Source organism: Xyrauchen texanus, chromosome 14 (assembly GCF_025860055.1).
Source record: "Xyrauchen texanus isolate HMW12.3.18 chromosome 14, RBS_HiC_50CHRs, whole genome shotgun sequence".
Lineage (NCBI taxonomy): Eukaryota > Metazoa > Chordata > Actinopteri > Cypriniformes > Catostomidae > Xyrauchen > Xyrauchen texanus.
The window spans coordinates 46,506,102-46,521,228 of record NC_068289.1 but is presented as its reverse complement, the minus strand read 5'-3'; the positions used below and the strand labels follow the sequence as shown (position 1 = coordinate 46,521,228).

The 15,127-nt window shown below is 35.3% G+C and overlaps 1 protein-coding gene across 1 annotated transcript in view; it reads right to left on the bottom strand.

Moving 5' to 3' along the window:
• Positions 1-1,632: 1,632 nt before the first annotated feature.
• calcrla (calcitonin receptor-like a) overlaps positions 1,633-15,127 on the bottom strand; it is a 51,281-nt gene continuing 37,786 nt past the window's right edge. Inside the window, exons 4-13 of the mRNA XM_052142855.1 lie at positions 14,947-15,060; positions 12,006-12,118; positions 11,822-11,913; positions 11,596-11,722; positions 10,952-11,105; positions 10,785-10,845; positions 10,177-10,243; positions 6,670-6,888; positions 3,863-3,904; positions 1,633-3,073 (exon numbers count right to left, since the gene is read on the bottom strand). Of these exons, the coding sequence (XP_051998815.1) occupies positions 2,855-3,073; positions 3,863-3,904; positions 6,670-6,888; positions 10,177-10,243; positions 10,785-10,845; positions 10,952-11,105; positions 11,596-11,722; positions 11,822-11,913; positions 12,006-12,118; positions 14,947-15,060 (1,208 nt within the window). The 3' untranslated portion in view covers positions 1,633-2,854. The remainder of the gene's footprint in view (positions 3,074-3,862; positions 3,905-6,669; positions 6,889-10,176; positions 10,244-10,784; positions 10,846-10,951; positions 11,106-11,595; positions 11,723-11,821; positions 11,914-12,005; positions 12,119-14,946; positions 15,061-15,127) is intronic.

The following is a 15,127-nucleotide window of genomic DNA, read 5'->3' as shown; positions in this document are numbered from 1 at the left end:
AAAGACTTGGAAAGTCATACTCATTCACATACATTATATGGAAAAGAGTGGCCAGAACATTCTTTGTTCCTCGGAGGAAAGAAAGTCATATGGGTTTGAAATGACATAAGGGTGAATAAAAGATGAATGAAAACATGCAGATTGTCAGAGAAACAGTCTAAAACAAAGTGAAATTAGGTTAGCACAACATTGTGATATCAAAGGAAATAAACACTGGGTATATTATTCAACTCATGTGGAATGTTAGTAATATAGGCAGTATGGATTAGAAGTTGAATTACATTAATGCATCTTTAAAAGCCAGGGGCAAATATCAGGCATTTTTTATTTTGAAACATGTGAATCCATGTCTCTGACAGAAAAAACAAAAAAACAAAACTATACTGTATATTGCATACTCTAAGGGTGTTAGAAGAAAGGCTGGCGAGTAATATACTCTAGGTAGTGAAATATTGTACCTTATTTAATAAAAGCCACAGATTTAAAAAATAAAATATGACGAGGACTCACCGTATAAGCACCGTTTTTTTTAAAATGTGAATAAATATGCATATAAATTAGAATGTGTTGAGAAATATATCTTAAATAGAGTAACTGAGGATTCGGAATATCTGTGATTTGTGTTGTCAGATAACATCAATATGCTGAAATATACTTAAAGGTGAAGTGTGTACTTCCTGTACCACTAGCATCACCAAACAGAGTTGCAAAAATAATGACCGCTTTTAAACATGTTTCCCGAACCCTCCCCCATTTTCCATTGGTTGGCTAAACAGTCCCGCCTCAAACTCATGCCATTGGTTGAACCATTGTTTTTATGTCAGGTCGGTGTGTGTTTCCCATACAACGACATAACTCACTGCTTAACCACCATAGTACAATGTATCATTGGAAAAATCAACTAGCTAATGACTACTATTTCCCGAAACCGTAGTGACTGTCGCACATCCATCGTTCGAACCACATTGGTTTAAAAATGTAGAGCTATCGTTAATGACATTATGCAGGGAGGTGGAGTATTAACTTCAGTGTACATTTACATGTACTCCAGAAAGCTGTTTAATGTGTGAAAGCTGCTGAAGACACGAAAGCTGCGGTTTTCCTATACTTCAGACTTCAGGGTTCTCTGATGCACTTGAGCACACGCACTCTTTTCAAAAATATTGAAGAACTGCACTTATGCTTTAACATGGAAATATAAACCGCGTTCTCTGACAGAAGCCATGCGTGAAGCCATGGCAGAATTCCACTTTCGGCAAAACCCTGGAATAAGCAGTTTTCATAAGTGCATATAATATACATGGTCAAAGTGCTGACAGAATGAAATGTATATATATATATATGGAATAAAAGACATAGAAGATTTGGCGAAGTGAAATGATGTCCACATAGCAAACTAACAAGCTATGCTTCAAACCACAGGTAAAGAGCTGTAGTTCTAACCACACAACTTTGCAAGGGAACACTTTATATTGATGGTATATAAGTAGATATTTAACTGAATATAAGTGACTATTTAACTGACTATAAGTGACTTATCAACTGGCTTGCTATAGCTAGTAAACAGTGTTTCAACAAACATTCAGTAGACTTTCAGTAGCCTGTATCTAGATCTTTATTAATGACCTTTTAATGAAATGATGTTCTCAACAATAATGTAAGTAGGTCATTAAAAGAGATCTATATACAGGCTACTGAAAGTCTACTGAATGTTTGTTGAAACACTGTTTACTAACTATAGCAAGTCAGTTGATAAGCTGTTATTTTGCTGCTGTTATATACAGGCTACTGATAGTCTACTGAATATTTGTTGAAACACTGTTTACTAGCTATAGCAAGCCAGTTGATATGTCACTTATAGTCAGTTAAATATCTACTTGGGACCATCAAAATAAACTGTTACCCTTTGCGATGCTCTTTGAGGATGTTTGTTTGAACTACGGTTTTGGGAAACACCAAATCGTTGAACTGTGTAATGATGGAACTTGCGACCATAGTTGGCTAATGTTGCTTTTGGGAAACGCACCCCTAGTAATAATAAAAAAAAAAATGTTATGATGGTGCTACAGAGCCACCATGTTTATAATTTTCATTTAAATCAACCAACAAATGGATTACTTATAATTTTCTCTGCATATTAATCTGGGATAAGAAAACTTATTTTGGCATAAAAAATGCACACTTTACCGTTATACAGAAATATCCAATCCATACCTAGATTCCTTTCAATATGTAGCAATTAAAGACTAAAGTTGTGTAACAGAATAGTATCACATTGATGTCTTACAGAAGATATAGATCAGTTTTTTTGGAAGATAACGAAGAAAACCTTTGACTATTATACAGTTAAAATTAAGTTTCACATTAAAAGATTTACCAAATCTTTATCATAAAAGACAAAGGAGCACTGGTTGTATTTTGTGACTTTTTCATTTGCATTTTTCCTTTCCTTCTGTAGTAAAAATACATATTTTTGTGGTCTTCATTTGGGTTAGAATTATAATTAAACAGAATTGTTTCATCAGATGGCTGATACTATAAGACAAAGAAGTGCATTATACATGATATCTGAAAAAATGCAACATATTTACACGTTATTCCACTTAGCAGTAAAGCAAACTAAAATACTCTATTGTACAAAGACAAGGCCAATAATGCTTGCATTTGTCAATTTAACAACACCGAAGGTAGCAAAATGTTTTTCAGTGTAAATACTAGGAGAAATGGCTTTTCTCCTTTACCCTTCAGAGAGCACACGCAGTGAAATATGAGAAAAAGGTCCAATTCAGCCATGTGACAGCTGTCACGTTAATCAGCAGTTTTCTGAAATGGTGCACTGCCACATTTTGTGGCATCAGGCGAAGGGGTTCTCTGGTTTTAAGATGGTGTTGTCAATGTCATGGCAGCTCTTGCCGTTCAAGTGTTCTGTGTGGCCGTCAATGCTGTAACAGCCCTGGACTTCTGTTATGGAGGAAGCAGTGTACGAGGCAGACCTCAAACCATCAGAGTGTGTGATGGTGCTTCCAAACTGGATACGGTACTGGTTCCAGTGTCTTCTCAAAACTGCTTGTACCTGCGGAAGTTTAGCACTAATTACTCCATTAGTAATCACAAGCAAAGTCCTTTAAGGCAAGTCCTTTCTATTCGAATTGGGAAAGACAAAAATCTTCAAAAAAGTTGGTCAAGATTACGTTCCAATAACATATTTCAAATCAGCCTTAAAATTTCACAAAAATGGTATCATAATTTTGGTTCTATAGCTCAAATCACGCCAAAAATTTCTTCTGCAGAGCACAAATTAAGAATTTTAGAAAAATATCTCATACAATGAGAGTGAATGGTGACCAAAATTTGAAGCTCCAAAAAGCACATAAAATATGACTCCAGTGTTTTAATCCTTGTCTTCTTAAGCAGTCTAATCGATTTTGGGTGAGAACAGAATAAAATGTTTTGGGTGAACTTTAACAAAGCTTTCTACTTGGTCATGTGCATTCATGAAAGAAACTAAGTTCCTGCGTGAACATGCAAACATGCATGTGTCAAGCACGAGTGTGTAAATTAGGTTCGCTCTAGAATGCACATAGGAGAGTGTGGAGCGGAGGGGGGCGGGGCCGGTCGGAATATCGCGCGCCCGGTTCCCAATCGGCTCCACAGAGAGAAGGACATTTTTGTAAAGATTTTTAGTTAATAAGGACTAAATGTTTGGTTTATTTCTCACACAAAGTGATCATATTGCTTCAGAAGACACACTGAGAATCTCCACATCTGATCTTTGATTTCAAGCATAGGAATGTTGTCAAATCTTTATAATTCCTAGCAAAAAAAATAGATTTTATTTTATTTCAGCTGGGTAAACACTTACCTCTCCATTGAAAAAGCAGAAGATTGTGGCGACCAACAGTCCCTTTTAAAAACAAAATACACGTCAGTAATGAGCATAATAGCATTTATCAAAAGTACAAATAGTAGTGTGGTATATTGATAAATTATGATTAAAGGAATATTCCGGGTTTAAGACAGGTTGAGCTATATCAACAGCATTTGTTGCATAATGTTGATTAATACCAAAAAATTATTTCGTCGAGTGTTTAAAAGCACTTACATTATTTCTTCTTTAAAAACTCATGTATTATTAAAGATGTAAAGATGTTTAAATCATAATTCTTAAAGACAATTTAGGGTTTGTTGACATTACATTGTCATGGCAATGAAGCTGTAAAATTGTCTATAACTTTACACAGAATAGAAGTGATTTTATCACACTAAAATCATGTTAATATGCATATTGTTTATGTCTTGTAGCAATACATAGTATTTTAATGTTTAAGGATTGGCCCCATTCACTTCCTTTGTAAGTGCTTCATTGGAACCCAGATTTTCGCAAGTAAAAATAATTTTATGTGGTGATCAATATTATTCCAAAAATTAAGTTGAGCTTAACTTGTATTAAACCGGAATATTCCTTGAAACAACAGTACAACACCAACAGTTTGAGCGATATGAATATATGTACAGTATATATAAGATACTATGTAGGTAATATTGCATTTAAGCATATATATAATATATATGAGGGCTTGTTTAAGAGCCCGTCAATTTACACCTTCGTCAGACATGCTTGGGTGCGTTGAATCATAAACATAAAATGTTTTGGTCACTGTTTCAAGTTAAATATAGTTTAATACTCAGTCTTTAAACACATCTTGAGATCCCTTAGTTCAAATTTGCGCTCCTTCAAGTCTTTTGAACGCAAGAACGTAATGCATGTTTGTGTTGTTCTGCCTATTAAAGTGTTCTCTTCACTGTATAAACTACACGTTGCTCATACAGCTGAAATTTCACTTACTGCCCTCTGGAGTAAACAGGTGGTACTACAAGCTTGCATTTCTCAGGAATCTTCCTTATTACGGTCCGGGGGCAGTGCGATTAATTGCGTTAATTTTAGACAAATTAATCGCACTGAATTAGCATGTTAAATTGACAGCCCTAATATATATATATATGGGTGCAGAATGCACTGAATAGTAAAAGAAATGCACCAATGCAAATTTGCACAGCCAATATCGCAGCCGAATAAATATCTCAATATAATAAATAAATAAATATTAAATATATCGTAATATAATAAATATCTCTTCACTATCTCACTATTTGTGTGCTGGTGTCAACTGGTGTTCTCCCTTTTGTTTTGACGCATTTTGGCAGTGAGTACTCGTGATGCACATAAAGAGTCTTCTGGGATGACAAGCCTGTTTTGTTTAATTATTCATTGTGCCGATTCAGCTAGGTCTGGCAGCACCAGCTGTCCAAGACTTCTCGCTTTGCAGCTTTATTCACAACAGACTACACATTTTTATTTCCTTCCTGCTGAACACCTACCAATCTCAAAATAAACTTTCCAGAGTCAAAGTTTAAGAGGCCAATGACCTGAATATCACAATTGCAAACATGCCACAATAGCAAATCAGCCATAGGCTTCCTTCTCAAAGTTTTTAGATTTTCTTTCCCCTCTGGCTTAGTATCTTCAGTGCTGTAGAACATTTTTTAAAAAGCAAGATGTTAAAGTAACTAATGACTTACAAAACTTGATTATACAAGAGGCTGTTGACGTTCTGCCAGTTAAAGAGACAATGAGATACGGCCAGCATATCTTGCAATGATAATATTGTTGTGCGGAGGATATGAAATGAACACACGCCAAGCTCCAAATGCGAGAAGGATAATAATGTATAATAAGGCACTGTTGTTCATGTGACCCTGATCAGATGTGTTTCAGAGATATATATGGATGCTCAGCGCAGCACTTCAACATGGTAACTAAATAATGATGATATCATATATTGCACAAAACTGTGAAAGTAAGAAAAGTAAGAAATAAGACATGCTCCAATAAAGAGCTGCATGCTTATATGCATCCTGAATGCAGGAGGAGGCTTTTCAATGTAACCAGAGTGCTTTAGGGTGATCCTCGCTGCACATTCAAAAGTGCAGAACTGCAAGATAATATTCCGGGTACACATCTAGTTCACGATATCATAACGATATCACAAAATAAATATTTATTTAAGCAGTGTCAGACAGAATCAGCAAAATACTTTTATCACACCACAACACCTCACGTCTGACAGTGATCATCTTGAAATGTATTGTTGATTCGGAGCTTTGACTGCTGAAAAAGCAACACATAAAAGAACTAAACCTAAAGCTTTAAAGAGATGCAAACGTCTTGCAGAGGGTTTTACCATGCTGATTGTTATACATTGTTAAGGTCAGCAAAACACTCTCCAAGAAGTTGCATATTAATTCATTTGAGACTAGCGTCTCCCATTAAAACCACCACCTACTAGTCCATTTGTTGACCACCCTGGCACATCCCTACTAGAGACACAATGACAGTTCATCACAGTTTCATTGCTCGTAAGAAATATTTATGGCTTTTAAATCTTCTCAGATTAAACCCAAATTGAATTATGAACACTGGTTGTACCTGAAAGATTAACAGTGAACCACTTTAAATTCTTGTTCAACTGATGCTAATGTTAGAGTATATTGCAGAAAAAGTTTTCAACACACTACGCATGCTTACCTCCATCCCCATTAAAATCAATGGATCCACATTCATTCTGACATAGTGTAAATTGTAGTGTAGACACCCTAAGACACCCTTACCTGATAATGCATAATAATATGCATGATGTAGTCGTAGATTTCAGCAGAAACACGCCCCCCAGGTTTGTAAGGGAGGAGAACATACTGGATGCCCAGTAGTGGAACCAGAATAAGGGTGGCTCGGACAGCTTTCATGTACAGACTAGACTCAGCCTGATGTGTCACTTTCAGTTTGGTGATGAGGACTCGTACAATGTTCAACAGAAAGAACAAGTTCACCTGGAATGACAGATGTCAGGCAAGATGTGGCAAACCAAAAGCAAAGACAAAGCATTCCAGCTAGCTGGAAGGTGTAAGAAGAGAGTTTCTATTAGATTAAGGTAAATTCATTTAAGTTGCTGTATAATTGCAATGTTCTTTTTGAGGGAGAGCAGGAATAATTGTAATTTGCAATAAATGCTACATTGGTAATTACTTAAAGGAACAGTTCACCTAAAATGAAAATTCTGTCAGCATTTACTCATCCTCATGTTGTTCTATACCCCTATGAATTTCTCTCTTCTGTGGAACAAAAAAGGAGATGTTAGCTAGTAGAGTTGGGGTACTCGACTTCATACTCGGACTCGAGTTCGAGTCACAAGTCCAATTTTAATGGACTCGAGTCCAGGGCATTTGATTTGTGATGCAATGTACAAAATAAATAAATAAAAAAATATGAAATAAATGGATACTGTCTGCAAGCAGTTGTAGCACCACCTAGCCAGAGTTTGTTTCACCGTGTTGAGCAAACTTACCTGCAGAGCGGCACACTCAGTCAATCAATACGCTTGAATGTTACTACAGACACTGTTGTGTAGTATCAATTACCGAGGAGGCTGGCACGATGAACACAAACACAGGTATGTAGCCAATGAACTAGAAACTAGCCAATGAACTAGAAACTACAAGGCAGTTTCGCACTGCACGGTACCTGACAACTGGTAAAATCACACACAGCGTTTGTGCAGCCAAGACAGTGCTCGCATCGCGGTTTGGTCATAGTTAAGAAATTCATTATGTCAAGTCGCCCACATCGTGTCTCTCACAGTTTACTAAAACAACATATAAAAATAGAAATTCTGAAAAATATTTATTAAATTGGGTAATTAAGTCTTTTTAGGCATAATGTATCCACATGTGGGCATCTGTATTATCTTGTGGTCCACAAAGTGTTGTCAATTAAACTGGTCCTAGATGAATTAACTGTATAGTCATATATTAAATAGTCAGGAAAATAATTGTTATTGTTAAAGTAGACTGCAACTCTGAAAAACAGATAAACAGCACATATTTATTGTTTTTCTATTATAAAAGCGTTGACGAGCTGCTTAAAATATGTTATTTTACATTGTTTTGCACAATAAAATGCACAATGAAATATTACGTTATTTTGTGCAGCGAAAAGTTTTGTTTATAATTTCATTATAGACTGGGTGACCAGACATTCAGGGTGACCAGGTTCACTAATTTTTCTTCTTAAATTAAATCTCCTCATTGTCCTTCTCGCTATTGTCTCTGGTATCTTTGCAGAGAAGAAAATCTATTTTGTTGCGTTGCACATTGATTTGACAAAACATTTATTCTAGTCTTCAGCAAATCAGCTGAAATGTATCTGGCTACCATGGCGATGACGTCATGCGCTTCGCGCTTGCGCTCTATGACATCCTGTCAATCGTGTAACTTCTCAGCGAGTGCTAATTACTACTGTGTTGACTCAGTATATATTATTTCTTTAGATAGGGATACTTTTTGATAAAACTAAACTAAATTGAAAGGACAAATTGAAAATGAAGTAGAAATAAAAAGCAAAATTACAATTCGAAACAATAATAACTCTGGTTTTAATGACTAATGCAGCTTTCACTTTCTTAAGTCTATGTTTGAGTGGAGGGGAAAAAGCAACAAATAACTGAAATGTCAAAAGAACGCAATAAGAATTGTGTTGAATGACAGTTTTGTCTTCATACACCTAAAGCATATGCTTTCATTCTGAAACTACTTTGAAGTTTGTTCAGCAAGAAACTAATCATAAAATGTAGAGGTGTTACATTTATATTGACAATAGTGTTTTCTAAGTTGTTAAAGATAAAATAAGCTTAAAATATTGATGTTGAGTTTACGGTTACAATTTGAATTCAGATTCATGAACAGATTCATTCAGACTCGGACTTGACTCGGACTCGGCCTGTTATGGGCTCGGTCTTAAGTCCGACTCTGCCCCTTTTGGACTCGATTGTTTAAAGACTCTGACTTGACTTGACTAAGGTGGACTCGAACCCCACACTAGCATTCATGTTAGTCTCAGTCAACATTCCCTTTCATTGCATCTTTTTTCCATACAATGAATGTAGATGATGAATGAGACTAACATGCATGCTAGATAGACATTTTCACATACCACTGTTACAATTATTCAGCATTGATTAATGCAGTTATGACTGTAACTTCAACATTAGTGTTATTTGAGTTTATTTGTATTTGACTCTATCAGGTAATAAATGTAATTGACACTAGTAACATTTGTAATGGTATGCTGATAATGCCGGTAATGCTTGTAAATGGAAATGCTGACAGTTCAGTGAAGTTTGAGGCAAAATTTCAAAGCTAAATTTTAAACATGTTCTGCTTAAATGAGCAAAACCAAAATGTGTTAGCATTATCCCTGCATTCCCCTAACTAATAAACATACTTGGATACTCAAATATCAGTTTATACTATAAAGAAATACAAAATACAAAAAAGACAGAAGAGATGATTTTGACCCCAGATCAGTAGGTGATCATACATGAAACATCAGTAAAGCATGTGTGTTCCTACAAGTACCTTGGTATCTATATTGACAATACACTTAGCATAGGGGATTCATGTGGACAGTTTGCTCTCGTGTGCAGCAGAGACTGTACTTTATGCATAGACTTAGGTTGTATGGTGTTGATCAGAAAATGATGTGCTTATTTTATCGGGCAGCCATAGAGAGCTTAATAGATATGGCATTACACTATGGTTTGGTAAACTTATGGTTCAAGCAAAGTCTAAGCTTGGGTGCCTGGTTAAAATTGCAATGAAGATTGCAGGGAAAAGGGAATATCAGGCCCTTGAGTTACTGTATGAACAGTCGGTTCTCAGGGCAGTACATCAAATTATAGCTGACCCACTGAATATATTGCACTCAAAGTATGAATTGTTACCCTCTGGAAGACGGTACAGATTGCCAAGGAGTAGGTATAATCATTTTTAAAAAACAATTATACCTACCTCTATTAAAATGTTAAACAATGAGTAATTTTTTCTAAGGTTAGGGATTTATGTTTTTATTGTATTTGTTCTTATTTGTATTGCTATTTTATGATCCAATTTAGTTGTCAATGTAAATGCACCTTGAGTCGAAAAAAAAAAATTCCCTCTGGGGACAATAAAAGTGTATTTCCTTTAATTTCATTTCATAAACATTAGAACCACTGTGGCACAGAGAGGATACATTTTAGAAAGAAGACAAAAACAAAGGGCAAAATCATCCAGGTGTCTTACCAACAGAGCGGCGCAGATAGGGCCATGAATAATGTATAGCAGAGAAGTATTTGAGCTGATCCAACAACTGTGGATTAGGAGGGTAAAGATTAGCCAAACGATATGGAAACCCTTTACTACAGGAGCATCATTTTGGACACATAACTTTAATTTATGAAATTTAGGTAAGCATATTAAGGAAAGGGATTTAAATGTTTTTGATCACAGAGTATCAATGTAGTCAGTTGTACAATGCAATTGCATAAATAATTGGGTATAGTGGACCTATAAAATGCCCATATACTTATTTTTTATCAACATACATTTTATATGAATGTATTATGGAAAGTGTATATTTTAGGTGATGTTACTGGTCACATTCCTCTTTTTTCCACCATTTTTGCATTCATTTTAAATGGTCCTATGGTGTTTTTCAAAAATGAATATGTAATGTAGTCTCTCTTTTTAGATCGTCATAAAAACAATCTTTTAATAATTATAAAAGAATTAGCTAAATGCTTTTTCAAATTAATTTAGATGCGCATAGCATGTCACACTACAAGACTTCCCAAAAGTATTTAATCTCAAAACCCAATTACTAATTCATTTAAGTACTCAAGTATACTTACTTATCATTGTAGTAATAACTTCTGGCTACAGCATGTATTGTAGCTGGTATAAGTGGGAAACCTATTAATAAAAGGGATTAAAATGTATACATATTTTTGTCTCTACACTACAAAATATGACAAAAAACATTAATGAATAAATCACACTGATTTATTAGAAAACTTACCCCATCCTAGTAGGTAGTACCACATTAAATGCTGTTTTTCAGCAAACACAGCTACCACAATGAGTGTGTGCAAGTAAATTCCTTCACACAACATCCAGAAGTAGTTGCATCCAAAGATGTACAGATGGATAAACTGTGACACTTTGCAACTGATCTGAACAGAAGCAACATGAACATGGATTATGAATGCAGCAGATTGATGATATCTGCTGTACTGTAAATGCCTTTAAGGGATAGTTCACCCAAAATTTAGGCTACTTAGCCTCATAAGACTTTTTTTTCTCTTCCATGCAGGAATATGTTTATGCCGCTTTTTCCATACAATAAAAGTGAATAGATACCATGGCTGTCAAGCAAGATTTTCAAAGGTGGATGTTTAGTGAACAGCGATTTAAATGTCTGTTTGTTGCTTCGCAAAAGCTATCATATGGCTTCAGAACACTTGTAAATTTGTGCACAAGTTGTATGGACTGCTTCTATGATGCTCTTATGTCCTTTTTGGAGCTTGACAGCCCCTGGTCCTCATCCACTTACACATTATGGAGGATAGCAGCTCGGACATTTTGCTAAAGATCTCTTTTGGTGTTCTTCATTTTTGGGTGAACTATCACTAAGTCACTGTCAGTACAATACAAGCTACTTACTGGATTTCGTTGCACTAATTCCTGGTTGTTTGCCACTCCGGTTAACCAAATAATAGTGATGACAGAGTTTAATACGAAGGAAAAAAACAAGTTTTTGTGCAGGGTTATTCTTTGGCAGCTCAAACTCCTATAGATATAAAAAAACAAAAAGAAAGAAAGCGAAACAAAACATTTGAAAAACACTTTGAGACATAAATACAACAGTCAAAGAGACTAGTGTACTTACTTAAAATGGAAGAATATGCCAAGTGAGATAAACAAAGATGTTAAGGAGAGTCCATGACCTATTAACGCCAAGTAGAACAAGTTCATTGCGGTCTGCAACACAACAGACAATAGAATCGTGGAATGTTTATATCACAAGCCAATTCTCATTTGTGTTTTTAATCTCAAGCCCCTCATGTTCATACCCGTCTTCCTTCGGAAGTGTGCAAATTACATCTGGTGAAATTTGTCCATGTTCGGTTGCTCTCGGGATGCAAGAACCACTGCCCACTTTCTGTACATATTTTGGTGACCATTTCTGTAACGAGAACAAGTGTATGATGATGCCATATATATATATATATATATATATATATATATATATATATACACACACACACACACACACACACACACACACAGAGAGAGTATATAGGAATATAAACATTAAGGATACATTTGCAGAGAGTAACTAATGGCTGTACACGAGAGGTAGTGAAGAAAGCCCTTATATTGAGATGTTTTGTGGGGCACGCACTTCCTCATGATAATCCTGATTAACATTAGAAAAAGTGTAAGAAAAAATGGCATGATAGCTTTTTTGGTGCACATTACAACACTATATTAGTGAATGAGTCCCAATATGTACACATTAAAAATATTTTCATGATAATTAATTTTTCTGATCATGTTTTCCAAGATTGTCATAAATCAGTGCAGTCTCATATAAAAGGCAGGTAGTAGTCACAAAAATGTTATTTACATTACACTATATATAAATATTTTTGAACACCTAACCACACCCGATGGCTAAACCTAACCAATATATACAATCATTTATTTTGAAAAATGACAAAAAAAAAAAGCACCAAAAAACTATTCCAAAGGACTCAAAAATATACATCCAAACATTAGCATGTGGCAATCGGTCACAAAACACCCGAGAGCCAATGGCACATAATATCATTGACGTCAAAGCTGTCTTAACACTTGTTGAGGCGTCAATTCTGAATATTTAAATGAGAGCAGATCAGCATCTGACATAAATTTGGATCTGTTTGCATCTGTTTGCATCTCACATGGCCTCGGAGGATCCTGAGTACAGTGCACAAATAGTATGGGTTATTAAATTTCTTTTTATTCCAAAAATGAGCAAATAATCAATAATAAAAAAACTATGAGTAAACTAAGACAAAAATGTTAAATTGATTTCATTTTAAAATGTAGCCGGTATTGAAATCCTCCTAAATGAGTTGAATACAGCATCAGAGTGACATTTAAAATACAGAACATTTTGGTGATTTAGGCAACAGATCAAGAAGGACGTTTTGGTGGTGCAGGCAAAAAAAATCACTATAGAGACATATCGTTATTAGAGTGTGTTGCATAAGTGATTAGTACAGTTATTAATACCTTTAGCCCAAAATCTATTTAAAATGCTGTATTATGCGGTTTTGCAAATATGCTTTCTTTTCATTGCATTAGATTGTGTTCAAAAAGAAAACTGAACATTCTACCTATCATACATTTTTACATAAAACTTCTTTCACGGAATATTTCTGCAGGGTAGGGCTGGGTGATATGACGATATATATTGTGGTGATGAGATAAAGTGTCAATTGACAGATATTTGTCTATATTGTGATATGTAAATATCCATGTGAGCAGCGTGGGCTTATCTATCAGTGGGCAGGGCTTCATGTGAGACTGAGAGAATTGATGAGACATGGATAGTGTTTTTCCAGCATTTAAATTGTTTTATGAAAATTTAAATGCAAGTGTAATGACCTTTATCGCGCTAAATATTCTTCTCATCTGACACGTGATTGTTTCACGTGAATGTGGGGCGTGCAGTCTCTGGATCTCCGAAGTGCATGAGAGTTCAACAGGCTTTTCAATATTTGTGCTCCAAATACAGGAGAGCTCAGAGTGGGATCACTTGTGCTACTCAATCATTTTTGACCCAGGAAAACCCTAAATGGAGAAAGAAATCTCCACAGAATGGGACGACTCCCAAACAGGTCAAGAAAATGAAGAGGAGCTTTGTGACAGGGCGGAGGGCGGGGCCGGGTCGTGATTCTACACACCCGGACCCTTATCAAGCTAATCAAGCCTCCGAGAGGGATCAAGGCCGACTGCGGATGGTGGTGCGAGAGAGAGAGCGTTTACAGGCAGCTGTCCGTCATGTGTGTGTTTGTATCTTTTTGTTTAGTTCTACATTCAAATATTATTTATATTGTCAAGCCGGTTCTCGCCTCCTCCTTTCCCTTAATCCCTAAATCCCTTTACAAGCTTGTTATTAAAACAGGTGATACATGTGTACAGAGCAGAAAAATGTAATCTGCAAACTGTTTCGCACATTGATAATCACTCATAATAAAAGCAATCTGTTTTACCACTTCAAAATGAAGCAGGCAAAAGAATATTATGAAAGCCAAAAGATGAACTAATTACGCATTAATGAATTAAGATGAACGCATTAATTCTGTCATTTATTTTATTTAGCAAGAAGTGATATTTGTTTGAAATTTATTTTCATTAATTTTTTTCATTAAGTTTTATTTTCTTTGTTGCAACACATTTTATAATAATAATAATATAATATTGTTCAACCACATTTTAAACTGAAATGTTGCATACTGTAATATTTATTATTTTAGTAAAGTAGATTTTTGAAAACAAGTTGATTTTTATTTATTTACTTTAACATTGTTTGTCTTCTAAATAAAGAGGAAGTAGTTTTAATTTATTAAATATTTAATTCACTGAATGGAGTTCCAAAATAGGCGTTACAACAGGGTAATTTAATATGTATAAACCAATTTTTATTAATTTTCCAGAAAGCTTTTACAATATCACGATACATATCGTTATCGTGATATAAAATTACTCACATCGTGACATAAGATTTTGGTCATTTCGCCCACCCCTACTGAATGCCAAAGAATGCCTTTTATCAAAAGCCATTTAGCTTTTGGGTTTAGCATGATTTGACAGTGAGAGGTGATGGGGGTGGAAGAAAGTCATGAACATTTCAACTTGCTGAGATGAATCCAAAGATGATAAAAAAGTGAAAGATTGGAAAAGGCTTAGATTTGAGGGAGAATGAAACCGTATGCTAAATTGAAGTTCAATTGTGATATTCACCTGTGGGGTCAAAGTCCTGGAAATAGTCGGGGCAGTGTTGCTCAGAAGTGATGCCTGCATTAGTGTCATCCCAACATAACCATCCATCCCATGTCCTGTTGCACACTGGGCCACCTAGAGAATTAAAAAATGACCCAAACATTTCATTGGTTTCTAAGGGTTCCCACACTTTCATGTGGGA